This window comes from Vanellus vanellus (assembly GCF_965231255.1).
Source record: "Vanellus vanellus genome assembly, chromosome: 19".
NCBI lineage: Eukaryota > Metazoa > Chordata > Aves > Charadriiformes > Charadriidae > Vanellus > Vanellus vanellus.
This window is the reverse complement of record NC_138924.1, coordinates 10,376,935-10,404,894: the sequence shown is the minus strand read 5'-3', so window position 1 is coordinate 10,404,894 and position 27,960 is coordinate 10,376,935. Positions and strand designations below refer to the sequence as shown.

At 41.1% G+C, this 27,960-nt stretch overlaps 1 protein-coding gene across 1 annotated transcript; it reads left to right on the top strand.

Moving 5' to 3' along the window:
• Positions 1–110: 110 nt before the first annotated feature.
• PPM1D (protein phosphatase, Mg2+/Mn2+ dependent 1D) lies at positions 111–27,960 on the top strand. The gene is made up of 6 exons (XM_082493090.1): positions 111–723; positions 7,301–7,529; positions 9,989–10,113; positions 20,688–20,878; positions 21,682–21,924; positions 26,817–27,960. Exons 1-6 carry the CDS (start codon positions 273–275, stop codon positions 27,369–27,371), a joined length of 1,794 nt encoding a protein of 597 aa, XP_082349216.1. The 5' UTR covers positions 111–272; the 3' UTR covers positions 27,372–27,960.

Below are 27,960 nucleotides of genomic sequence, written 5' to 3'. Positions count from 1 at the left end.
CCCGGCCGCCCCTTCCGCCGCGGCGAGGGAGGGGAGAGGGGGGGCGGCCCGGGCGGGGGCGCGGCAGGGGGCGCTGCGGCGCGGAAGGCGGTGCGCGCGCGGCCGGCAGCCGTTCCGGCGAGGGGATTGTTGGGGGCGGGCGGCGCGGACATGCCCGAGCGGCGCCGCCGACATCAACAATAGTCCGCGGCGGCGGGCGGGGAGCCATCGCGGGCGGGGAGCGGCGGGCGCCGCCGCCGCGCCGAGCCTTTCCCCCCTCTCCCCCCCCCTCCATGGAGGGGCTGTACTCGCTGGGGGTGAGCGTGTACTCCGACCAGGGCGGCAGGAAATACATGGAGGACGTGACCCAGATCGTGGTGGAGCCCGAGCCGCCGGCCGAGGCGGAGCGCGGTCCCCCGCACAAAGGCGGAGCGGCCCCCGGAGGCCCGCGCGGCGCCGAGCCCCTCGCCGAGAGCGGGCGGCGGAGGGGAGGGAGCCCGCGGGCGGCGGAGGAGGGAGCGCTGCCGCCCGGCTCCGGCTCCGGCCGGCGCCCGCGCCGCTCCGTGGCCTTCTTCGCCGTGTGTGACGGGCACGGCGGACGGGAGGCGGCCCAGTTCGCCCGGGAGAACCTGTGGGGCTTCATCAAGAAGCAGAAAGGCTTCGGCTCGGCGGAGCCGGCCGAGGTGTGCGCGGCCCTGCGCAAGGGCTTCATCGCTTGCCACCGGGCCATGTGGAAGAAGCTGCGTAAGTTACAGAGGCGATTAGCGCTTTCCAGCCCCCCCTCCCCCGGGCCCCCGTCCCCTCCCGCCTCGGTCCCCGCCGGGAGAGCAGGTAACGCTGCCGGTCCGCGGCCTTTCCGCCGCGCCTGGCCGTGCCTCTCCCTTGGGTTCCTCTTCTCCTTTCTGCAGGGCCCTAAGGGGACAGCACACCCCCCCCTTGCCCACCTACCTACCCCCGACGCCGGTCGCTCCCTTCCCCCCCACCCTGGTATCCCCTGAGCGTGGGACGTCCCGCTTTTAGCCGCCTTTTTCTGCCCCCGTCCCCCCCCCCCCGGCACTATTGTGAGTTGCGTGGTTGGAAGGCTCCCTCCATCTCTGCTCAGGAGTGGGCACCCGCGCCGCTGGTGGCATCGCCACCGCCTGTGTGCAGGGGCGAGGGAGGAGAGCAAAAAGCGCCGTGTGATTTGAGGCGTTGAATCAAGTAATTCGGTGAAACAAGAAAAACCGGAGGGCCAGACTGTGGGAGAAAAGATAGAATCAGAGGGTGAGGACACATTGTAGGACGGTTGTACTATGGAGCCGAAGGTGGTGTGATTATGGAGCTGCAGTTTGTTTTCAGGGTGTTACAAGTCCCATCTCCAGATTTGATTTAGTGGGAGGGCTTCGTCTTGTTGCCTTGGGGAATTGTATGGAATACCCCCTTAGATTTCCCTTGTCCAGAGTTTCATGAAAAGGAAAAAAAAAAAAAAAAAAGTAATTGTAGCAACCTTAAATGGGCTGGGACAGTGTTTTTTCCCTAACTGTGCCTCGATTCCAACTGTTTCTATCGAGTCCTGATGGAAGGATTCGGAATGGGGCTGTTTCATAAAGGGTAGTTGTTTTCTCATTTCATTGTTTGAGCATTAGGGAGTGCGCCGGGTACCTGTCAAAACAGAAAACACACTTCGTATCCTGAAGACTATATAGATTGATTGCTTAACTGCAGTAGGATAGAAGTTGGATCAAAAACATAGACAGCGATACTGAAAGTTGGGCTTGGGAGGCAAACCTAGAAAGCAAGAATTGCACTTAGAGCACGGTGGGGTTTCAACGAAGTGATTCATTGAGGGGCGATTATACTGTCAAAACAGTTTCATTTTCTTTTTCCTTTTTCTTGAACAGCAAAATAGAGAAGTTGGGCAAATGTCAGGTACTTGAAAAGATACGGGGGAAGGAACGGCGGAATTGGGGGCACACTGGTGTTGGACAGAAAGGAAAGGGTGTGAATTTTAGAAGCACCAGAACTTGACCGCAACCTTGATGCTGGGGAAGGAGTGGTGAGTGGCACATAACCTCCTGGGCTGCAGACTTGCACGATAAGGAGAAAGATGTGTGAACAGGGCAAGATGGTATGGGGGAGAAAGATTAGTTGTCTAGTTGTGGTATCCCTGTCTGTTATTTGTCTCTGTAACTATGTGTGACTACAAAATGGAGAGAGGTGGAGTGAAGTGACAGAATGCAGGAAATGCTATTTTAGTAATGAGTGTTTAGCAAATAGTACTTTGGTTGTGGAACCAATTTAAGTTGTTTTGAGAAACAACATAGCTCTGGCTATGAGCCTTTGATGACAGTTTTAGGTAGGCTGTATAGTAAACTACATAGCGTGATTGGTCTTCCTGATTCGTGCTGTGTGTGTATAACAGCTAGAGTTTTATGTGACAAAAGCTTTACTATGACTAGTTTATAACTTCTCATGCTATGTTATGGAATCCCAGTGCAGATTTTGTTTAACATTAATGACTTTGCATATCATCATATGTAGACCAGATCTTTAGCTGTGTATTGGTGACACTATGGACATGAAAGGGAGACTGGGTATTTTGGTATCTTGAAATGGGGGCGGGAGAATGGTTTGGATTTTTTTTGGTGTGAAGGATGCAGTCTTTGTTGCTTCCAGTTGATGGCCGATGGAAGAGAAGCTCGTACTCAACTGCTCTGGTAGTTCTTGGAAGCTGTGTGGGGTCATCCCAGTGGCCATCTCCTGTGATAGACAGGAAACGCATTTATGGTAAAAATTAAAACAGAATAATACCCCTTTATTATTGCTGATAATTTGGGCGTTAATTATATAGTAGTAAAATTATTTGTATGCTAAAGAGCTTCTGGAGTATAAGTTCTTATGAGAAGCCTGTTTCTACAACTGGCAGTGGTAGGAAAGGTGTTTATCAGAAGCATACTCAGGACGTCCCAGATTTTGATGTAACTTTACTGAGGATTGCCTAGGTTTATGTTTCTTTGGCAATTCATTATTTGTATAGCCAAGAGCTGTTTTTAAGTGTTTGTATTTAGCTTGATGCTATTAAAAACATTTTTCAGCATTACTAGTCACAATTCAGAAGGAGTTGCATGCTTCTGCTTTGGTTATAACTCTTCCCATTAAATTTAATTGAAACAATAAAAGTCAAATAATATTTTCATCTCTTGTGTAATAATTTTTTTTTGTAATTTTCACTTCAGTCGTAATTTCAGGTTTATTCTTACAAATGTTTAAGAGTTTAGGTATGTATTTGTATCAAAAGAGGACCTAGACCACTTGATGCAATGCAGATTTTCAGGATAATGTATAACTTTTAGAGTCTATCGCTGTACTAAAAGTTCATACAGCATTTATTTTTTGAAAGTTTAATAAGAATTTTGGAATCAAACTAATTTGAAATGAGATATTGTAGTTTGAATTAATATATATAAAAACAGTGAAATAAAAATGAAATACATTCTTTAGCAATTTTTGATTCCTGGAATAATTGTGAATCGTTCTCAAAAATAAACAGGAGCGGAACTTCCACAGACACATTTTGGAGCAGTCTGTGTGTTTCAGATGACACTCCAACCATTGTAAGACAATTTGCTTTTTAGACTGTGGCAGAGTATTTTCTTCTGTTGAAGATGTGGTATCCAGGTGCAGGATCCATATTTTGGTGTAACAGATACTGTTTGGGATGGGTGTTTGTTTTAAACCAATTCCTGCCCCTCTCTCAAGTCCCTCGAACAGAAGAAGGGTGTAAAAAATAAGAAGTAATTGCAGTTTGGGTACAAACAACTTACAGTCCCGGAATGCTGCATGGATTTGTCTCTTGTAACTGTCTACTGTTGCAAGGAACAAACTAGATTATGATGGCTTCTGATAGCTTGAAGACTTAACGTGCTTTTTTTTTTTTTTCCTTTTATCTTTCCTCCCTCTCCCCTTTTTCTTTTTCTTGGAAGAGTGGGAAGTGCATCTGTTAAATGGGAAAATGTGGTATTTTGTGGGCAGGTATTGTGAGCATCTGAACCAGGCAATGTTGTTCGTACCCTGCTAGACGCAGATGTGGGTTTACCTCCTACTCTCCGTTCGCATCAGCCCGCTCAGCGTGCATTGCACTGTTTCATAAACAACGTGATTTTCGGATCTAAAGCCTCCTAGCTGTAGTGGAGTTGTGTCTGGGATGTATCGATGTTCCCAGTACATAGCTTAATAATTCATGACGATAGGTATAAAATTAGGGATACAGGCCCACAAGGAAATTTTTACTTTGTTTTCCCCGAGGGCTACCTAGAGGTATTTCTCTGTTGCTAAAGTTGCAGAAGTGGTATGTCATCCATGGACATTTCAGGTATATCTTTGAAGCGTGAATTTTATTTTGAGAGCTTGTTTTAAGTTCAGGATTTCTTTTCATCTGTCAACTAGTGGTAAGAAAATTGGGCAGTAATTTGCTCTGAACTTACAGAAGGTCTAAACTCAAAAGTGGGTGGCATTTAATATTGTTGCTTCGAAGGGGTGTTATTACTGCCAGTTGCCTGCTAAAGAAAGTGCTTGTGTTTCTACTTGAGCTGGTGTGGCCAGGTATGGAAAGAAGTGTTATGTGTGTATTTAAATAAGATGGCAACTGGAGCTGATGTTTCTATCAAATGAAGAGTTTAATGTGCTGTTACTCTTAACTGTTAATTAGTATATATTCTCAGTTAATTTGTTAAAGGAGAAAATACATGATCATTTGGACTATTGCGGTATCTTATAAAAGAACTATAGTCTTGCTTTTTCTTTAAGTCAAAATAATATTTTGTATTGTATCTAAATACAAGACAAAGAACAAGGTAACAAGAATAGGCTTCAAAAATAGCAGTTGCTGAGTTTTGGCGGGTCGTGCTAGTATGTCAGAAAAGAATTCGGCAAGTAAGAAAACTTTCTTGATGGTAATGTCCTGTCTATATGTTTGTTTTTAGGGGTTCCATATAGTTTGCCCTTTTTTTGTTTGTTTGTTTTTCAAATTAATAAAGGGAAAGAAAAGATGCAACCAAATTAAATTTCATGAAGCAAAACACTTTACACTTCCTGTCCTAGGCAGCAGGTGACAATTTCAATTTGCGGGCCGATACGCCGGCTACAAAACCGGTTGAGTTTACAAACTCAGAGTTAAAGAACTGAGCGAAGAGTAGTGCTTTTCAAGTAGAGAGAAAAATTGTTGTAGAAAGATGTCCTATTGCTTAAGTTGCAAGACTGATAAAAACGTGCTCCTGATATGTGGAGGAGTAAGTGACTTCGATTTAAGTGCTTGAGCTCAGAAGAAAACTCAGGAGTTCTGACGCTTTTGTTAATTTCTGATGAGACGCAATCTCTAAAGGAAGGAATACGCTATGCTATGTATAATAGTTATCTCTAAACAAGGGCAAGGCATAAACTAAAATCCCTTGCTGACGGGCAGATCTAATTTCTGGTTCTGTTGGAACCTAAAATCTGAGGCTTCTGTATCATTCTTTTTCTCCTAAGTGGGTGATTTTACTCTCCATGCTCTTTGTTCCCATAAAGACTGATTTGACTCTCTAATACATTTTATTGCTATTGAGGGGTTGTTACACTGACAGAGACTCATTAGTTGCAGCTTGTTTTCTGCTAAGTGCATGGTTGAAGTCCTCATTACCACTTGGCTTCCTCCCTCATTTGCTTTCCATTTGGAATGTGTTAGATTTAATATCCACAGTTAAAATTGCCAGACAAAGTACTTCCAATAAGCTGATTGAATGTTTGTGTTCTTGAAATAAAGCTACTCCTAGGGAGAAAAGTGTATTTTAGTATTTGTAACACAAAGCTAGGACTCTGTGTTAGAACTCAAATGTTTAAATTACACTGGCCATCTTGGTAGCTAACAATGAGCAAATTCAGCTTTTATCATCAGACTGTCTATATAATTCTGTTTCTCCTTCCGCACGTCTTCCATGTATTCTCTTTCTTGCCTCGGGCATCTGGACATCGTGCAGTAGCACTAGAACTTACTAAGTACCTAATCTTTTGTTTCTGCATAAAACTTTTGAAGTTTAAAATATCTGTTTTCACAGAGGGGAAGGCCTAGTTGTGTTTTGATTTTTTTTTTTTTTTTTTTTTTTTCCCTCTCCTTGTCTGTGTGTTGTGCCACAGGAAAATAAATAATATAGTATTTTGGCAGGCTGGTTTGGGTGTTTCCCACAAACAGAATGTGTATCACAGTGGAATTTTTACGTTGTACTATGTGAGTGTGATTTGTGAAGTGCAGAAGATAGAATGTGACAAGGAGATGAATCTCTCTTCTGAGTTTGTCTGAAGACGTGAGTGGGTGCAGTGAAGAAGAAACATGAGGTTGCTGTTGACAGTTGAAATCAAGCGATAACTGGGAACAGTTCTGTTTTCTGAGGGTGCTGAAGTAGGGAGGAAGACTGGTATGGCTAATCTTTCTTAATTGGGATGTTGTCTCAGTCATTCTGTGCAGTTTTGGAAGAAGATGAACTTGGGTGTGTAGACACAAAAATAGACAAGAAAAGAAAGTTGTGAAAGAAAAATTTGTATTGGACATAAATGGGGAGAGCAGTGTAATAGGAAATTAACGTAAGTGGTTTGAGGGCAAGGCTCTTGAGAGAGAAGATTTCCCTAACCATATGTAGTTCAGGCTAGTTACAGGTGTGTTATTGTTCTGAATTCAAGGGATATCTTCTGCAGAAGACGTGATGTTGAGTCATGGATAGTGTACTTAAAGAGTCTGCATTATTCAGTCCTCCAAAAGGATATGTGATTAAAACAGTTGTGCTGTTATTCACCTTAAAATGTAGTTCAGCGTATAAAAGTAAAGTAGGGTTTTCTTTCCTTCTGAGGGGATCATGAATGTCCAGACAACCTGATTGCCTGTCAAATGTCCAGACAAAATGACCTAATTTATCATGTTTCAACCTCTTCAGACAGGGAAGTGAACAGTAGATCTTAAAGAAGTGCGTGATCGATCCTGTTCAACACTCAAGGAACACATCTTCCCCCGTATTCTTCTAATGATGCTTGGAATATTAAACCAGAGGAGACAGTTTCTTGAATCCTGTCTCGATGCTTTGATACTGGCTTTATATATATGTGTCAATTTAACCTGTAGCCAGGGGAGTGATGTTATGAAAGTGGGGGGACCGGAGGGCACTGGTTTGCCTGACCACACTGTAGTTAAGCACGCACTGTATAGCAACGTTACGCAAGCCTCTGTGACACCCCCTTCATCTTGATCTTCAAAATATCATCAGTTCCACAGAATTAAAAACAAAGATGTTTTTATTTGCTTTTTTTCTCATTGCAGCAGAGTGGCCGAAGACCATGACAGGTCTCCCAAGCACATCGGGAACTACTGCCAGTGTGGTAATTATCCGTGGGTCAAAAATGTATGTTGCTCACGTTGGCGATTCGGGAGTGGTGCTGGGAGTCCAGGATGACCCCAAAGACGACTTTGTGAGAGCTGTGGAGGTGACACAGGACCACAAGCCAGAACTTCCCAAAGAAAGGGAGAGAATTGAAGGCCTCGGGGGCAGGTAACTGCTTTTTACTTCGGGTTTGATCTCTGGGTGCTCTTTATGTCATTCTGACTACACTAGGCTTAAGCTTGCTTGTTTTAATGGGGGGCGAGCAAGCTGGTGAATCTCATGGTATATTTATATTCCTTCCCTATCTATGCTCTGTTTGTGTTTTGGTGTTTTTTTTTTCTGGCTTGTTGGGGAGTAAGTTGTAGTAATCCATTGTTAGATTGTTGTGCTTTTTGCTAGTGGTTTATAGTATAAACAAATTCTTAATTTCCTGGTGTATTCCCATGCAGCTGAGGTGCTCTACAATTCTAAATGTTCACTGAAAACTTTGAAAGTGGAGATACTGATATTTGACCTATTCTTCATGAAAATCTGACCGGGGAAGAAATTGCCTTCTCATATAGATAATGATTGGAGGTCTGCAATATCTGTTTTGTCAAATGGTGGAAACACAGCAGTTTTGACACACAATACTCTATAATTTCTCACACATTCTGCATTGTTCCTGAGGTGACAATGGCAGCTGTTGAGTAGGATCTTCAAAGCTTCTGTTTAAGGAACATAAAAAAATCGTAGAATGGATACTGTATTTGCTGTGTTTAAATATACACTTAAAATGTTAGAATACCGCATTTTAACATGTATCTGCATTAGTAATTTCTTACTGTCAGGAGCTGGCAGATGTTAGAACATCTCCGAGTTGCCGTTGGTGTGTGTTCCCTGTGACTGAAGAGGAAAGCAGGCAGGTTTGTCAGATGGCACTAATGTTTTGAGACAAACCTCAGGGCTCGCATTTGGCGTAGCTTCACAGGAGCTCTCTGTTCTTTCGTTCTGCAGTACCGCACCAGATGGATGGGCACAGTTTCCTTCTCTTAGCAGTTCAGAGGCAGAGATCACTGAAGGTTTTCCTGTTGACATCATTCATACGAGAACTCTGTCAGCTCGTTAACCTTCAGATATTTGTGTCTAGCAGGTGGAAGTCGATCAGTTAGCTGTATTAGGAATGGTAGCTTTTCATAAAGGGTTATTTGCAGTTTTGCTAGGGTTCTACTTGTAAATGTATAGGTTTCCAAGTTGTCTATCTCAGAGACTGAAAGTCTCTGAAGCTTCAAAGAAGTATTGCCTGGAACTTTGTATCAACAGGAATGATTAATTTTTTTTTTTTTTTTCTTTTTTAACCTTTATTTTTACTGGTGCTCCTTCTGGTTTTCTTAGGCTGGCTGTTGCAGGCTATTGTGAGGCAAATGGCAGGAGTGAGGTAGAACTGTGCAACTGTGCTTATTAATGTGTTCTCTTCTGTGAGAACGAATTGGGAAAAGCTAATGGGAGAACATAACTGAATCTTTCATTAAAAATGATATTTTCCCAGTAACAGTCTCAAAGTGTGGGATAAGGTCGTCTTTCAGATAATGCCTGGAGTTAGCTTTGTGTGGTCATTAGTTGTACAAATGGATGAGATCGATTTTAGGATGTGGTGTTTGTGACTTTGCCGATCTGTGCATGCGAAAGGATGGAGCTAAACATGCCCTTGTTGTTAAGGCCTTTGAAGTCTCAGGAAGTGCATCTTGAATAGCTTCAGTATGAGGAATCTTGAGGCTGTTCCAGAGCTTCTCAGTTTTTAATTACCAATGGCTGTTCCTTGGATAAAAGCTAGCTTTTAAGTATCTAGTTCTGAACTTGGTTGGGACAGTTCCTTGTTCCATTGCCTTTTCTTGCTTGATGGCTCATACTGTTTCTGTTCTTCTTTCTTCCTTGTCTCCCATGCCTGACAACAGCTGCCCCATTTACTTGTTCTGCAGCTTCTCCTTTGACCCTTCTAATGCCATCTGTGAGAACCAGAACCGGTGCTCAGTGCCTTAGAGCAGGTGTTAACATTCAAATGCAGAGCTGTTTCTTCCGATCTCCTGCTTTCGGCAGATAGCAACTATGAACAATTCCTCTTTTATTTCTGCCTCATGTTGGTGCACCATTAAGGAAATCCCTACAGAAGGCTGCTCCATTCTCTTTTGTTTTTTCCAACTGTACTGTGCCGCTCTTTACTGTTGAACTTTGACAGATGGAGAACACTGAAAGAGGAACTACATGATATTTCCACTGGAGTGAGTTGATGTTGATGGCCCTCATCTGAGGAAAGCAAATTCAGTTTTGCTTTTTCTCTGACAGATTAAAAGATACTCTTACATCTGGTTGTTGCAGCCAGCCAGAATTTCTTCCAGGTCTTCGTTCCCCTGCTTTTTCTTTTCTTCTGCCCTTCATCTCTCCCTTTTCCCTTTGCCTTAATATGGAATGAAACTCTCTAAGTGATACCGTGTGTTTTGAAATACTTAATTGTGCTGTGGACTTCCCTGAGGCTGCTGTCATTATTGACTCCATGTTTGCATAGTTAACTGGTTTTGTGTCATTGAAGCGAACTTTCATGCTTTCATTTCTGTTCCTTTTTAACCCCTGCCTCTTTCTGACGGTTTTAGTGTGATCAACAAGTCTGGCGTGAATCGTGTCGTTTGGAAGAGACCCCGTCTGACTCACAATGGCCCTGTGCGCCGCAGCACCGTCATTGACCAGATTCCGTTCCTGGCAGTTGCTAGAGCACTCGGTAAGTCATGCTCGTGTTTGCAAAGTGAGACACCACTGCGTACAGGCCACCTGAACTGAATTGTGCTCTGTTTTGCCAAAGCATATGGTTTAGAGGGGTTTACTCACTTGCCTTGATTACAAGGCCTTTTTAAAGTATTATTTCATACAATATGGATTTCATTTTTTTTTAAATAAAGCTGTAAAAGACGTCATTGCTGAGTGAAGGACTTGCCCAACAACATGCAGGATTTTAAATGTCAGTCTTGCAAAGATGGTACTTCATTTCTGTTGCAAATGACGGTGTACAAAGCGGTATGTGTCTCCGAGATAGAGAGCAACATTTGTCTTTTTCTTACTGAAATTGTAGTAGGACTGTGATTTTTTTACTAGGTGGTGGTAAGAGTAAGTTCTGCCACGTAGTATACAAATTACTTTTGGTGTTCCTTTTGTGGTGAATCTCTTTTCAAGACTGAGCATAGAACAAACAAAGGGATGAAAGTCAAGTCTGTTTTATCTATAACTTGCCTTTGCAAGAGTATTAGTAATGGGAAACTATCTTTGAGGAACACTTTATGCAGAGGACAAAAAGGCATTATTATAGTATCTAGCAAACTTGTTATGAATGGGTTTTGGAAGTGCTTCATAACTTAACCTTTGGATACCTCTTGCCCATGAGTGTTCGTGTTTTCTGGTCTTTTTTTTTTTCCTTAAATTTCATTGCAGAATTCCAGTCTTCTGTGGTTCATTTCATTTCCTTCCTTCCTCCCTTTGTCCCAGTGAGGAATTCTCAATCCAGATATAACCAGTACAGGTTTGATTTTTATGGAAATGTGGTATCATATTTTTACCTGTGAAAACTGTCCTATGACTTAATTCCTTCTTGGCAAGCTTGACAGTTATGTGATAGTGTTGTCAGTGTTCCTGGATCAGCTGGCAGTGTGTCATGGGGACAGTCTGTTCCTGGGACCATGGTCATCTTGATAATTGCATAGCATAACTGTGTCTTATTTCAAAGGCAGTGATATCTATTTCACATGGATTTGTCCAGTGTTAAGAAGAATTTTGCAGTGATAACTAACTTTGTAAAAGATAGCTATATATCAAGGAAGGAGTCACAGGTGGCTGAAGGGCGATCTTTTAACAAAACTAAAATTTTTATTTTCTGGACATATTTCTCTGTATCTTACAAGTCCTTATTACGTGTCATATTTTAGGCAAGATAGATGCTTATTTTATGATTAGTAAAACTGAGAGTTTGAGTAAATCCTCCAGAGTTAATGGATGACTAGCAAACAGAGATCTTCATCCACTAAGCAACATATCCCTCTTTTCCCCTTTTCTGCAGAAGGGTATGTGTTCCTCAGATTACAAAAAGCGTATACTTAATTTTGAGGACTCTTTCATTCCTATGATTGCAAGTTTGTTGTTTGTCTAAATAGCTCGATGACTTTTGATCCGATTCCTCTCAGCATGTTGAACGAAAGGATTTGGCTAGGTTTTGTGTGCAGATGGGAATTCAAGGAATGATGCATCTGTTAGTCCCCTATTGCATTCTTTGCCGTTATGTGGATGAAGAGGGTTACTGGAGAGTTTCAGGTCCAAGAAATGAGAACACCTAGCTTTTAACAATTTTGGTTTTGAAAGTTAGCAGATTTGAAAGCTTAAAAAGAGGGCTTTGGCACCTTCAAATCATGGAGAAACAGGTTTTCAGTATGACAGTGTTTTGGTGTTTGCCTGTTCGAGCAGTCTCCTTAGCCTTGTTGCATCTCTTTCTGAGGAGGTATGACAAACCTCCTGGAAAAAGGAACACAGCTGCTTCGCTCTGTAGGACCCAGATGGTGCACAGACGCTCACAGTTTGGAAACAGGATTTAACTTCTTTCCGAGGCCAGCATGGCCCTTACGCTGCTTACAAAGGACCTACCACGACTAAAGCCGTTTGCATTCATGCTCTTGAGGCCTGCTCGACCTCTTGGCTGGCTCCCAGATTGCTACCCTGGTTGGCACAGCGCTGCTGCGTTGGAGCCTCTCCAGGCAGAGTAATAACTGTCAGGGTTGATGTATACTGGTTACCAATACTATAGTCAATCCCACTAGGATCTAGCGCAGTGATTCTTTTTGCCAAGTCCAAACTCGGTGGTTATTCTTGATAGAAATCCCATACAGATCCCAGACTTAACAATAATCAGACGATGAGTTTTAGGAGGAGAGCAAGAGTCTCTCGACGCTCTGTTCTACACTGTGGAGAGAAACCTAGAGTTGTGAATTTCCTATCTTTGAAGTGGGAAGATTATCAGATTTAAAAAACCTAAAATTTAGAACATAGGTGTGTGGGTGTTTTTTTTTAAGTTTGTCTTTGTCTTATAACACTTTAAAATACGTTGATGTAGTCTCATCCCTCATCCAGTCCTTAAGTCTACCACTCATTGTAAGGATTACAGCAGAGGTTATAGAAATAGCAGGAATAAAACACTGGAAAAGTATTGTATTGGTCAAATATTTGGACAGCAGAAAGGATACTGGTGCAATAGAAGTCATTCTGGCCAGATTAATTCCCTTTATTGTTCTGATTGTCTACAGTGTCTTTCTGTCCTAAAATAAGCATTTGTGGTATGCACTTTTTATTACCACTGCTCCTTCCAACAGTAGTGACTGCATTTAAGTAATGTTTAATTTATTTATAGCCCCATAACAAGTCAGAAATATTTAGGCTTCATACTGTCTCTGTAAAGTATCTGTATGCTACTGGTACTGCATACAGATTTTAAGTCTTCTAATGAAATATTTTAAACTGTAGCAGAGTATTCTGCATTTTAAGCATAGCTACTTCTGCTAACCTTTTCTGGGCAATGAAAACATCTTTCTTTCTACCAGTTTGTCTTGTGGTAGAGACTTATGAATCCTGTGCAATCTCAGAATCGTTCACCTCAGGACTTGCTACCCATTCTGATCATGAGAGCGTTTTTGCTTAGAGTGTAGTCACTTGAGTAAGTTTCCTGGCACCCATAGTTTCATGGTAACTGTCCGTTTCATATGCCTGTCCCTAAAACAGGTGTGAGGTGACTCAAATTACTTGAATCCCCTTGCGTAAGGCAAGGCTGTGAGTGTGTAAATTGCTGGCTACTGTAGAGCACAGGGGCAACAAGCTGTGGTGTAACTTGCTTGTGTGTTTCAAAGAGTCTGTGTGTGTCATTGCATCATGCGTTAGTTACTGTCTCCCTATGGAGACAGTCACTCCATGTGGCACTTGGGAAGGCATTGTAGACTCCCGTGAGTGTGTTTACACGTGCATGTTTTGGGGAAGGAATGCTGAGAGGGGACATAATCTGCTTTGTGTATGCAGCTGGAGAAAACTGAAGAAGGGACTACATGATATTTCCACTGGAGTGAGTTGATGTTAATGATGATGGTAATAGCCAGATACATGCTAATAGCCAGATACATGCTATACCATGTAGCTAAATACATTCTTAGACCTGCTTCTGGGACGGTAAGCACAATGCTCTAAGTGTACAAGTTGATGTGTGTTTTGTTCTCATGTGTTGAACCATTGTGGAAAAACGGAAGGAAGAGTTTTGATCTTTGGAAACTGATTTTGAAGTAAAATCTGGCCGTGTATGTAACTTCTAAAGATGGTTGACAAAGTAGGAAAAGTATAGAGAAGGTACAGCCTGAGCTCTGAATATCACAGAATCACAGAGTTTCAGAGTTGGAAGGGACCTCTAGAGATCATCTAGTCCAACACCCCTGTTAAAGCAGGATTGCCTGGAGCACGTTACTTGAAACAAGAACAGAATATAGAAACAAGTAGACAAATGGTGTGGTTAATCACTGAGCTTTGTAGGTTGATGGTAAGTGTAACTTAAACTCATTGTAGTTTTCTTAAGTTGCTATTTAAGTGCATATCCCCAGCTGTCCCCCAGTCTGGTCACGTTGACTGGTAATGTGTGGTGTGATGGTGAAAGGGGGTCTTGATGATTTTTTAAATCATATGGGATCTCTCCTGTTGGTAAATTAGTTCAGGTTTAAACCTAGTACACCTTTTACAGACTTTTTTCCCCCCTCTTCCTCCTCCCCTTTTTTTGGGAGCTAATATAGTGCCAAGATCTGCAGCTGTCAAAAGGGTTATGTAGGAAGGGATTACCTCGCAGTATTGTAGCTGTTTGATGTGTCGTGTGTTTGTTTGTTTAAATGAATGAATAATGAAACCTGTACCAAGAACCTTTTAGTTAAACCGTTCATTCATGTGGCAACATGAAGTATCTTTTCCCTGTTTTTTTTATCTAGAAATATCATAGACTCACCCCCACATCTTAGGTAGTGGCCTCCACCATACAGGTTTGACTTTACATAATAATGTGAATTTCCTACTGACCCCTAAAAAGAGTTATGTACCAGAGCAGTGAATGTTCAATGTATAGACGCTACAAGAATGTTGGCTCTGACAATGATATGGAAGCTGTTTTCCAGAACAACTTATTGGATGCCAGAATTGTTTTGTGAAGCGCTCTGAACATGCGTACCATGAAACCCTAGAGAAGAGGGTATGGCTGATCTCAAATAATCTAAGTACATTCCTGTATGAGGGTTTAGTTTCTTTACATGCATTTAACTATTAAAAAAAAAAAGTTACCAAATAGAATGGGCACAGTCACTACACAGTGCCTGCACTTAGTTCTTTCCTGCTCCTTTGTAGGCCCCACAATGAAGATCAGTCACAGGGAATTGCATGTCTGGCAAGTTACATTGAAGTACTGCACATCATTTTCCAGGTCTTATTGATAATCACCTTTTCTAGTTTTATCTATATAAAAACAGACAGACTTGAAATGCATTTGGGATTCGAATTTTGTCCCAGGAATGTCTTGCTCTAGTTTGTATAATTTTTTGTATAATTTTCTTCATCCTCAAGACAAAATGTGTATGTGAGCCTGCACAAAATGCAGAGTGTATACTTTTTGGATCTGTGTTATACAGATCATGTGAAGGCATGTGTGGATCTGTGTAGCTCAAATGAGAAAGTCTGGGCCTCTCTCCTGCCCCAGAGACTGGAGGTCTCTGCGCGTGCCTCTTTAGCTCTCTCATCTTTGGCAACTTAGAAAAGCAATAATGATTTTTTTTTTTTTTTCTCCTGAAGGTAGAACTTCATCCAGGTTTGTCAGTCCATTCTTCTGTCTTACCCTTTGTCTTCAGCTAAGCAAATGCTGTCTAGTATTGTCTTTTGAAGCTTGAAATTCCACCTTAGTGTTCATTTGAAGGATTTAATTCAAAGCCAGAAATTGTGAGTAGCTTTCTGCATGCCATTTTAGCTCTTCACCTCTGCTTTTGCATACTCGTTCTTGCAGGCTTTTCTCATGCTGTGTGCTCTGGCAGAGCCCTAAACAGACACCTTTTTTCTCTCTTGCCTGTGACTTTTGCTAACATACAAGCAGAGATGAGCAGTTGTGAAGACTGCCTTATGAGCAGCATTTAATTCACCATTCATTTTAAATGCAATTATTTGCTTCAATTGCTGTTGAAATACTGTTCTCTTGCCTGTGCTTTCCTTTCCCACGTAGTGTTGAGGGTGGCATTCTTTCAACAGGTTTGATGGAAATAGAATGTAAAAGAAGCTCCTAAAAAAAGTACTCCTAAAGGAGCAGTGACTAATGCCTCAAGTGCTCTCTGCGTAACTTTTCCACTCTCTGCTACCTTCGGTTTTGTCCCCATCCCTCGGACTGAACTGTCTTTCCTGGGTTCTATGACTGGGACGTTGCGTTGCATTCGTCTTTAGACTGCTGTGAAGATGCCCTCTTGTGGCTATAGCACTAGATTGCCGTGAATTTTGGTGAAAACGTTTCCACCCCAGCTCAGCCTGAATGGTTTTAAGTGGTTACTGTCTGTGTCCTTGCTGAGATTTGTTTCGCTTCCTAGCAGTGCTGCCTCATTGGCAGTGAAAAAAGGAAGTTCTGCAAGTCTCTTTGGACTAACAGACCTTTTAGATAAAACTTTGATTTAAAAAGATCTGGGATTAATCAAACTGGGTTTTTGTTTTGGGCTGACTTATAAAAGTGAACTTTTTTTTCCTCTATTAAAACCAAAAGATATTTTTGTATTCAAAACAGCATGCTCCAGAAACATAAATGAAAGACTTGATTTATATGACTTCTGGACATAGTTTTGCTTTAAGAAGGCTTTGGGCTTAATCCAATCCAATCTACTTATATGATGGGTGTTTTTGCTTGTAACTTCAATTACTTTCTTGGCAGCAGCTGAGTTACAAGTAGGTTTTTTCCTTGTATTTTAAAAGAGAATAGTAAGCAGATAAGATAGACTACATATTTTTTTATATTCTTATAGGTAGATAAATTAGTTTCCTGCTCCTTTAGTATATGATTTCAAACATCTATTTTTCATTTTGTGAGATGTAATGTAATTTTTGTGTAGATCTCTGTATATTTTTCAGGTTTGAGTCATGACTATGAAACAGGTACGATTTTTCTGCAAGATATGGAAGGAACTATATTAATACCATTTTTTTTCTTGTTTGGAAAAGAAATATACAAGCCTCACACCAAAAGAAACATTCCTGGTCTGTAAGTTTTTAGATAACAAGATTGTTCAGTTTTGTAAACGGTTGGGTTTTAATTTGGAACAAAAATAATACGGCTCACAAAGTGAAGTCTGAGAACCTGGCATTCCCGTTCGGTAATACTAGCCTTTGGCGTATCACATCATCTTGCTATCTTGGCTTCCCGGTCTGCTACAGGGTCACTTGTCTGTCTGCTGGCTTTGGGACAGAATGAAAGATTTCAGAGCACTTTGAAACACTTAAGGAAAAGTGTCCTCTGCTTTCTGCCCTTTTTCCTTTCTAGAATTGCAATAGAGGGTGCCATGTAAAGTGACTCTCCCTAAGTTTGTCATATATTCCTCAGCCGCTGTGGATGCTGTCCTCTCCAGCTGGCCAGAGAAAGATATACAGCTGACATTAGTATTCTATCTATGCAGCAGCTCTAAAAACCATTGACTTAATCTGTGCTCTGCCCTTTAGAGGGAAGAAAAAAAAAAAAAAAAGAGAAAGAAAAAATAGTATCTCACCCTAGTGGCATGGGTTGGCCTTTGCTGGCTTGGAGTTGAAGGATCTGTGAGAATTATTTTTGAAGGGAAGTACTCTTTATGCAGTCCTATTCTGCCGAGGGTCACTTGCCTGCTTAGTTAGTCTGAGTTTGTGTGTTTATGGGACTAGACTGACAAAATATTTGCACTGAAGGCAATTTTCCCTCTTCTTTAGGGCAATCGCAAGTACTGGTTGTTTCCTTCTAGGCTAAGGAAGGAAGAATCTGGATTTTTCTATATTCCTCAGGCTTCAAATATACTTTGTGGAATTTTTCCTGGGTCAAAGAACAAAAGCTGTATTTATTTATTTTTCAGTTTGTGACAACTAGAGCTCGATTTAGCTTTCAGTAGCTCCAGACTTGTCTGGAGTTGGTCAGTTAATACTTGATTGTGCTTTAATGCTGTTCCACGTACAACTTTGTAAATAAGTTATTGTGTGTTTCCTAGAGATTTTTGAGCTTGAATAGATGAGTACAGTTGAAGTTAAAATTCACGGAGATTCAGTTCTCACTGTACATTTACAGCAAACTTAGCATCGCCTCTGTCAAAGCAGCATGCTACAGGAGATTATTTGAAAGAATGCATTTTGCCAAAAAAAAAAAAAAAAAAAGGCATGTTTAATAAACTTAGCCTTTGAAGCTGTGAGTCCTTGAACTAGTCTAGCTCCTCTTCAACATTTGCTTTCAGGAAAAATTACTTTTTTTTCTTGTGATACCTAATTTTCTCTCTTTCTGCCCCTGCCCCCAGTTAAGAATGATGATAGTACTGTAGAGATGTGGCTTAGTTGCAGATTTGCAAGTGGATTTGGCCAAAGATGTGGACTACTATTATCAGGTAGTCTGGCAACCGTTCTAAGGCAAATCGTGGCATGCCAGCTATTAATTCCTGTGTCGAGCCCGCACCCCAGCATGTAGTTACACCGTGGCCTTCAGAAGGGCAACTCAGTGTGGAGGAGAGATGCGGGTTGGAAGGCTTTCGGTGGCTACTGGGGCGGTTGGGCTCCTGGTTGGGGGTTTGGCCTGTGACTTGTGAGGTGTGCATTCGTCGTGTGTGTTCCCAGAATCTCTGTGCCCCCTTCGGCAAGTTTATGATCCGCGGGGTCCCCTTTTCAACCAATGTGGTATTCCCGATTATCCTCATGAGGAGCCGCCTTCCTCTTGGAAGAAGATTCTCTGAAATCCGTATGATTATTACGCAGCTGTTTCCTCAGGAAGAGCAGCAGATGGGCACGATGACATGTATGTAGATGAACCAAAATTAAATAGCATCAGGTTATTTTTATCAAACACCACAGTATTCTTAATTAAAAAAATGATTCAGCTAATAACGTTTGTCATTTCTCCTAAACGAGTATGAACAGACTAGCAAATAAAAGCATAAAAATATTACGCGCGTTGGAAAGTGATGCTGCTACTCATTCCAAGATCTGGTTGTTGTAAGATCCCAAGCTTGCGTTTATTTTACGTGCTGTGTCCGTGACAGGCATGATGTGAAGAACTCTCAGTGCATGAAGACTTTTCATGGCAATTCGTATACAATAATTGCTGTGCTGGAGCTCAGCTCTTCTGTTACAGTATTTATTTTGATCTCGTTGCCAGCTGGCTTGCTTTGTTGTGAGTCTGTGGAGGGAGAGTGCACCTCTATACAAGCAGGCTTGGCTTTTAATTAGCACTTATTAGAAGCATGTGTTTCTGTCTGTTGCTGCTGCAACCAAGGTGAATTGGTGCTTTAATGAGGATGGACCATCCATGCTTGCTGAGGTGAAGGGGAGTAATTGAGTTGAAGTATTCCCTTTCCTGATTCTGGAAAAGTCTTTTCAACTGGTTGATAGCTTAAGGCAAAGCTAATGGAAGGAAGTAGGAAGACAAAAAGCTTATTTATTATCTTTAAATGGTGGTGATGGATGCGGAAGAAGGCTACAGGCATGCTTTCTGAAGCCAGCAAAAAGCAAAGCAAAAAAAAAACTGACAAAACCTTACTCTTAAACTGGAGTTCTTAAGCTTCTGTATGCTTTTCAACCCTGACGCTTTAATTAATTTCTACTTTTAAAGCCATGTGTTCTGCACAGAAAGATCTAGCCAGTGCTTGCAAACAATAAGGTTACTTTTTTATTTGTTATCGCTATAGGAAGCTACTTATAAAAATTAAAAAAAAAGTAAGAGGTGTTAGCGCAACGTAATACCATTCTTGATTCAAAGGCCCAACCTTTAAAAAAGTTTTTATTTTTTTAAGTATACCCCAAAACCAAAATTGATATACATTTATACAGAAATGCATTTTTCTGTTGGAGTGGTTTTTACTTCAGGATGGTTTGGAGGAAGGAAGTGAACCAATAGATGTTTTGATTCAAACGTATTATTTAAATTCAGTTCAGGCCATCATTACTGGTGAGGTGACCCCAAACTCATTCGCATAGCATGAAAGATTTTAAAAATAGAAAGGTTCGCTGCATGAGGCCTTCCAAGGGAGAGGCTTTAGCTCTCATTTTCTGCTTTCCTGCTGGAAACCAGGCACTACTTGTGTTCCTGTGGCTTCTTTCCAGCTCCAAAATTTGGCACATGGTGTTCAGCTGGAAAGATGCTCTAACACAGCACTGCATGGCTTTGAAAACGATGCTGTGGAAGCAGGAGGAATGGGAAAGAGAAATTAATAGGGGAAAGGCTTCTCCTTTCTTAGCCCTTTTCCTTTGTTCCTTCCCTGTGGCACCTGCACGCAAGACACAACCATGTGTTTCTGTGTTGCTCGGATGGCTGTGGAGGATCTCGGGGGTTTTTGTTTGTTTGGTTGTTTTTTTTTTTTAAAAAGGCAGGTTAGTACCTTGAGTGTGAAAAGGTGGGGGTTTTTAGTTTGAGGGTTTGGGTTTTCTTTTTTCCCCTCTATGAGCGGGACTTGTTAGGGTGTGCAGGGCAGCATACCATCCTGATGCAGATTGAAGTCTAATGCTGTATTTGATGTTGGGGAGAAAAGGGAGATTATGTGATCCTCTGCCCCCCAAGCCCCAACCTAGTTCTATAAACTGTACCCTAGCTACCTGTACCAGAGGTAAGGATTTTGTCTGTGGTATTTGAAGTAGACCAATAACTGAACAGGCAGATTTTTGCAAGTTTGGTGTGGATTCAACAAAGTAAAGCTTTACTTCTGTTTAAGGAGAGAACTATAGTTGTTCAGGTAGGTTTTAGTTTGGATACTGGGGTTTCACTGTTTTCTATGTATTAATCTGTTATATTTCCCCTTTTTCAGAAAATGTTAGTTTTGAGACAGAGGACCTCCTGTAAACCTAGATTGCTTTGAATGTGTTTTTATTTAAATTGCTACATATTAATAAATACGATCAGAAACTAACAGCAGCAGAACAGTAATTGCGCTGAAATTACTTGTGTTGCTGGTGGTGACTTGAGACTGGTGGTAATTGTTTTCATGGGAACATTTTTCTGTAGCTTCCAAGATTCATATTTTGATGTGTAATGTAACAATTCAAAAACATTTTCTTCTTCACTAGGTGATCTTTGGAGCTACGACTTCTACAGTGGCGAATTTGTTGTGTCTCCTGAACCTGACACTAGTGTGCACACAATTGATCCTCAGAAGCACAAATATATTATCCTTGGCAGCGATGGACTGTGGAACATGATCCCACCTCAAGATGCTATCTCCATGTGCCAGGATCACGAGGAGAAAAAATACTTCATGGTGAGAGCAGTGGCTATAAGTCATTGGGGAAATCTAATACTTTTTTCCTCTAAAAATTGCCTAGTCTGGCACGTATGAAAAGTACCCAATGATAGCATTGTTGTTGAACATATTCATAGTTTGGCCACAAAATGTAAGTTGTTACAATGTGGCTGACACTGTGCTTGCATATACTGTCAAATACCATGCATGTTAACATTGTTTAAATTACTTGGTTGTCATTTTGGGGAAAATTGCCAACCAGGATGGTATCTGTGAGAAATAAGGAAGATAACGTGTTCCTTCTCGAAGGAAGTTATACAAAATATTGTCTGAAAATGAAATTTATTTCACATTAAGGCGTGCGTTATAATGCAGACAACTGTTTATTTTTTTTTTACATGATTTGGACAAAGTCTGAAATAATCTTGTTTGTTTGTTTTACAAAACAGTTTAGAACTTACATAGTGGCGCATCTGAGCATCAGATAGTAAATGGTCTGTAAACCCCTTGAGAGACTTTAGGAAAGACCGTAGGATGTGTGACGACCAGGCTATTTATGAAAGTCATTGCATCAGTGTTATGGTTTAAAGCAGTCATATATACTGGTGGATTCTACCATAAACTGATTTTAAAGTTATATTTCACTACAAAAGATGCATGACAGTTGATATTTCCTCTTGTGTTTCTGAATCAAGCTATTTTATTACATGGTCTGTAGGAATATTTATTTCAGGCTGTGCCACATAAACTCTTCATCTTCCGTTTATAAATACAGTGGACCTGATTGCTTTCTCTCTCTGTCCCTCTCTTCTAACATAAAGGGAGAGCACCGACAGTCTTGTGCCAAAATGCTGGTGAACAGAGCCCTAGGCCGGTGGAGGCAACGCATGCTTCGTGCAGATAACACCAGTGCCATCGTAATCTGCATCTCGCCGTTGCAGGATAGCAAAAGCAACTTGGAAAATGAAGAAGAATTGTATCTCAACTTGGCAGAGAGTCCCTGCTATAGCAGCCCTGATATGAATGTCATGACACCATCTCGCTGCTGTACTCCCCCTGTCAAGGTAACATTTTTTTTTTCAGTGTTTTAAGTCTTCCACTTTTGAGTGTGGAGCCCACTAAATATGTATCAATCTCCCTTTTCTTCCCCTAGTACTAATTTCTTTTTATGCAGCTTACCGCAATGTGTAGGATCGGGGCAATGGTGTAGTCAGACCGTTGCCAGTGACGGAAGTAACACTTCCAGAAGCCACTGGCTTGTCAACTTAAACCGCTATTTAATCGTTGTGCTTTGGGCCGGACTGGCCTCTATAACGGACGACAGATTTATTGGTGCCCAATGTGGGTCCTGAAACCAGGACCCCGAGATGATGCTTTTTTTTGCATGTTTGTTTGTTATATTTTAACTGCAGTGGACTAGGCAGTGTGTATGGCTAGATAACAGTTTTCAGTTGTAGGACAGTAACTTTGACAGGTATTGCCTGGCCAAATTGTCAATACTTCGATGGACAAAGCTTTGGAGAAACAGATAAACTTTTAATAGTATTTCTTAAAAGACTTTGTAACACTAAAGGCAGAGTATTAAGAGTATGAACTTCTCAGAATTGCTGAATCTAGGGATGGAATGTTTTTGTAACTCTTAAAATCCCAATCATTTATCAGTAGCTGTTGACCTGTATTCCCTCCTTAACGTAAAAGCAATGATTACTGTAACTTCATGCATATAGTTCACACAACTTTAAATGCACTGTTTCTTAAAAGTAAGTTTTCCAAGATCCCACACAAAATCAGAAGTAGGCTGTTGAAAGAGAGGACTCAGGCTGTGGGGATCAGAGGTTTAAAGAGGGAAAAAAACCCGACACATCCCCTGCAAGACTAAAGTTGGGCTACAGTTTCTTTTCCTGCCTTGCTAGGTACTTGTATAGCTCGCACAGCTGATGTACAGCAGACTGCTTGTGGAGGTGTTCTTAACCTTGGTGTGGTTTGGTTTGTTTCTTTCGTTGTGGTGGTGTTTGGGTTTTTTTAAGGTAACCCATGGTTAATGTATTCAAACACACCTTGTTGTGAAGAATGTTTTCTTTCTGGATTGGGAGATCTTATTATCTTCCTCTGGTAGATTTAATGCTCTTTGTTAGAGGAAAAGACATTCTAATACAAGGTCTTTCTTCAGGTTAGTAGTTTTAACCATGAACATAAAGCAGAGCTGTTCAGAAGCTTTCCCCCCCCCTCCCCTCCCCCTTTCTAAGAACTGGAGTGTAGTTATGAGTGGATGTTTGTTTCAGTAATTATGAGCTGCTCCTGATTTAAGTAACTGTCCTTTGATGTTCTGCAGTATCTTTGGATAACTGTCCTTTGGGCAAAGTAAAAAGAAAGCAAAAATTAGAAAGGGAGTCGTTAACATTCCCTTGGTAGAAACAAGCCGCTAATAAAATGGCAAGTTCAACCTTTCTGTCTCCTTCCCTTCCATCCAGTGTAGCAAAATACATGAAAAGAGCTTAGAATCTAGCAAAATCTTGAATGGAGAAAAATTATTTGAATTCTAAATACTCCTAAACTTTTAAATTGTACCGTATGTTTTGTGTGTAATCTATTATCAGTACTCATTGAGTAAACGTTGAGCTGTGTTGACTGCAAAATATCCAGAAGTAGCGTTTCTGGATAAGGACTTAGTGAAAATATTTTTTTTGTCCTTAAGATTTCCCCCTCCTCATCTTAAGTAGATTCAGTGAACTGTGGTGTGTGATCCTAGATAAATTGCAGCAGGTGGTCACAAAGAGTGAAGAGATCAATACTTTAGGCAACTAACAGTTTTGGTGTTTGCCATGTAGATAAGGCCTTGTTCTGTTTTTTTTTTTTTTTATTTTATTTTTGCTTCATGTGTGTTACAGCTCTGCAAGGATAATGTATATAAATTCTATTCTAATGCAAAAGTTTCTCTCCTCTTGGATTAAAATAGAACTGGTGTCGCCAATTTAAAAACATAGATCCTATTTCCTCAGTACTTCTTTTTATTATTAAAAGTACTAATCTAATGTAGGTTTCTGCTTGAATAACTGTCCTCCCAGAGTACCTGTAAATAGCAGAAGAAAAGAATTGTGAGAAGTTGAGAAGAGACAGAAAAAGACCACTGTACTGTCAGAATAATTTTGAAATACTTCCAAAAAACACAAATGTCTCCAGGCGCATCATAATAAATGAAATGTCTTAAGTTGTGTCTCCACGTATGAGGTTTTTTTGTGGGTTTGGTTTTTTTTTTTTTCAAAACAAGAACTTTGTGTAGTTATGTGTCACCATTCTGAGTAATATTATCTTTTTCATGGTACAAAGAGTTTTATCAGTTAGGTAAGAGCCACAATGGAAGGAAAAACATCTTTGTATAAACTCGGGTTGTGTAGCAGCGCAGCTGGACTGGGAGCCTTTCATTTACACAGCCTTCAAGGGAGACCTGTGGGTAATGTTCAGTGCACGCAGGACCTCTTGTTGGCTCAACGTTTTCTTCAAAATTAAAATGATCTGAAACATAATTGAGGCATTTAGGACTTTCCCCCAAAACAGTCGAATACGTGGTTTCTTATGCCTTGCTTCAGACGTTAAATGGGAGCCTTATGACCAGGTGCCAGTTTTCTTCCAAAGTACAACCACGCAGCTATTCCAGAATATGCATTTTTGAATTTTTTTCTGATGGCGATAACTTGTGAGAGATTCGGGAAATGCCCATATTTCACCTAAAGCTGCAGGAAATATGTGGTCCAACTTAGGTTGGTAATTAATCTTCTTCAAAATTACTGTTGAATTTTACTGAAAAAGGATCATCACACTTTCTGTAAAGAAATGAGAGGTGATTCCCCAGGTCAGTGTGAACTCCCGGAGGTTGTGGTAGGATTTTAGCCCGGGGGGGGCGAGGGCAGCGAAAAGAGGTGGAAAGGGCACTTGCCTGTTACCTTCAGAAAACTGAAAGAAGCACGGGTAGCCTTCACTCTTAACAGCTGCTACCTTCCAAAACAATTAATTTGGAATTAGATGGAGACCAAATCAAAGTTTCCCAATTAAACAGAAATATTTGTTAATTGCATATCCTTCTGGCAACAATTACTAAAACCAAATTAATTTGAGTATTCCTGAGGCCAGTGATAAATTTGCTTGATTAGATTGTTGAGAAATGAAATTGGTGAGCCATGTTTTATTTTCCGGGTTTTGTTACATCACTCTTTAGCAGTCCGTCCACTGACTTTATTTGGCTTCCCAAAGCCTTACCCGAACTCAGCTATTCGTACTGAGCAAAAGATGTCGGCAGCAAGAGCCCCAGCGTTAAGCGACTTGCACAATAAAACCAGAAAACCTAAGGCATGACTAGAGACGCAATTTCAAAAATTAAATTGAGCAGATAATGTTGCCAGAGCTACTCTGTGTGTCATCTAGTTTTCTTACGAGTTCTGCAGGAACCGAGTTGAAGAATAACCTCTAAAATATCATCCATAAAGGTCTTCCTTCTTGTGTTGCTATATGTAGTAGACAAATATTATCTAAATGGTTTTATCTACACGTGAGGAGAAACAGGGGAGTAGAGTGGAAAATCAAATCTAGATGCGAGAAACCATTCTGATCATTTTCTCTTTCAGAGTGCCTTTTGTTAAACCTTAGTATGAGATTTTTCAAAAGTGCTGAGCAGTCAGTCATGGATCTCTTCTTGAAGGTGAACTGAAGTTGTTCTGGGTTGTGACTTCAAAAGCGTCTGTTTATTCATCTGAGATGTTACATTGATTTCCTCTGATCCGGCTGTGTGTGCATTTGAGTTTTCTGCAGGTTATTTTCTTAAAGTAGTCGTTGTCATTTTCCTTACATTGATGGTATGTAGAGTAACGTGGCCTTGAAATTTACTTTTGAAGGACTTGCTGAGTAACGAGGGATTTCTTCACAATTAAATCTTTAATGAGGTCATAATTCATATCTCCGGGGCACTGCATAAATACTCATTTTCATAATCCCCCTGCGGATAGCGAAAGCAAGTATTGTCCCCATTTTCCTGGTGGTAAAACTGAGAACGAAGCAAAAACGCTTCTCAAAGGCTGCAGCAGGGATGAAGGTAGGGTCAGAGGTTGGGAAGTCCCTGGTTCTCAGGACATCGTATTAAGCAGCTTCTCTTCAACGTTCAGAACGCGTGTGCTTTGTAGCGAGTGGATAGATGAGCTGTGAGGAATGGAGTTGCTTTCTTTCGAAGCTGTAGACCATACATAAAATTAGGCAATAAAATGCGTAACTTCGCATAGCAAACTAACTGTTTTTAGGATAGCCTTGTCCGATGCGCCACCTTTCTGTATGCAATCAGGGCAGCCGCGATGATTGTCAATCTCCTGATAATCTGGTTATGCAGTAACTAAGAATTCTAAGTGTAACAAAGGTCAGAAGACTACTTCAGCTGTTTGCCCTGATAGTGCTTGGCCATCTGATGATGTATAAAATCTTCAGAAGGCAGTATAGGTGCATATATCGCGATGTCTGAAGGAGGGAAGTCATGTGTCCGTGTTGGAAAACGCTACTAACGAAAATCATAGGACAGAGATTGCAGGCGCTGCTTTCTACGTGGCTTCCTAAATTAACAGCAGATGCGTGCAGGTTTTATAGCAGGGAAAAGGAAGGTTACACAGTCTGAGCAAGTCTGAACAGCCCTCGGAATGAAAAGATTAAGTCTGCCGTTATGAACGAGACACTTGCAAATTGGCTGATTGAAATAAATGCTTTTATGAAGTTGGTGTGCACGAAGTACCGAGTTCAGATCCACAGCCTGAACCTGTTTCCACCTCCCAACCTGGAGAAAAGATAACTCTGTTTGGGAGTAGGATTTTTCTGTCTCTGATAAGGTTTAGAGAAGTTCTGTCACGCTGCCTCTACCCTCAAAGGATAATGCGGGTGACATAATCATATTTATGTCTAAAATTTTTTTTTTTTTTTTCCTCAGCTTTTAGAAGATGATCCATGGCCACGACCGAATGCTTCTGAGCCTGTTCCTCCCCTCATGCATAGCAACATGATCTCAGAAAAATATTTAGAGCTGCCAAACGAGATTGCCAAAAGCAATTTATCTTCATCAGGAGCGACCCTGAAGGATTCAGGCCCACAGGAGGAGAAGTGCAGCAAAGCATTGGCTTTGAGGATACACGAATCCTACAGTAATGGTTTGTCAGTCAGTCTCTCCCCTTCCAACTCCACAAATTCAGGCACGGACCAAAAAGGCTTCAAGGTGTCTCCTAATGGCCAAACAAAAGCCCAAGATGCAGAGAGGACACCCACAGCAAACTTTAAAAGGACATTGGAAGAATCCAACTCCGGCCCAGCTATGAAGAAGCCGAGACGTGGCCTGAGTCGAAACCTTAGTGTCCAAGCAGAAGGCATGTCCGCAACTCCACAGCGCAAAAACTCCAACAAGCTGACCATGCGACGCAGCCTGCGGGGCCAGAAGAAGCTCAGCAGTTCGCTCTTCCACCCGCCCAGGAAGGCGGTCTGCGTTTGCTGAAGGGCGTTTGCGTAAGGAAGCGTGTTTTGGTCTGGTTAGAATTTTAAAGTTGGTGCAGAAGTCTGAAACTCTTCCTGTTTATCTTTTTTTTTAAAGTAGAAACTTTTTTTGGTATCAAACAGCTTTATCCCAGCCTTGTACTTGCTTGTATTATAACTGTGAATTTTGTAGATGTGTAGGGTATAAGTCACTGTAAAATGTGTGTAAATTTGTATTCCTTCATATAAATGTAGTCTCTTTTCTTCCTTGTATAATTGTTACAGCGGGGCTAAACCTTGTTTTAAAAAATAATCCTTTTTGTTAATTTACTAAAGTCATGAATTTGTATACGCTTCTTGTGATGAGACTTTCACAACTTTTTAACTAAAGTAAATTATTAAACAGAATGGAAGATATGTATTTTCGTAGTACTATACGTTCCACCTAAAGTGTGTCTTTTAGAGAATACACTAGGTCTATATTTTGTTTTTAAATTTTAGATTTCTCTACTCAGAAATGAAATGTACTTGGAAGCAGAGATGTTGAGTCTTGCTTTACACAGCTCAATGTCCATTTCTTTATGTTAATTAAAATACTATGCAGTATCTTA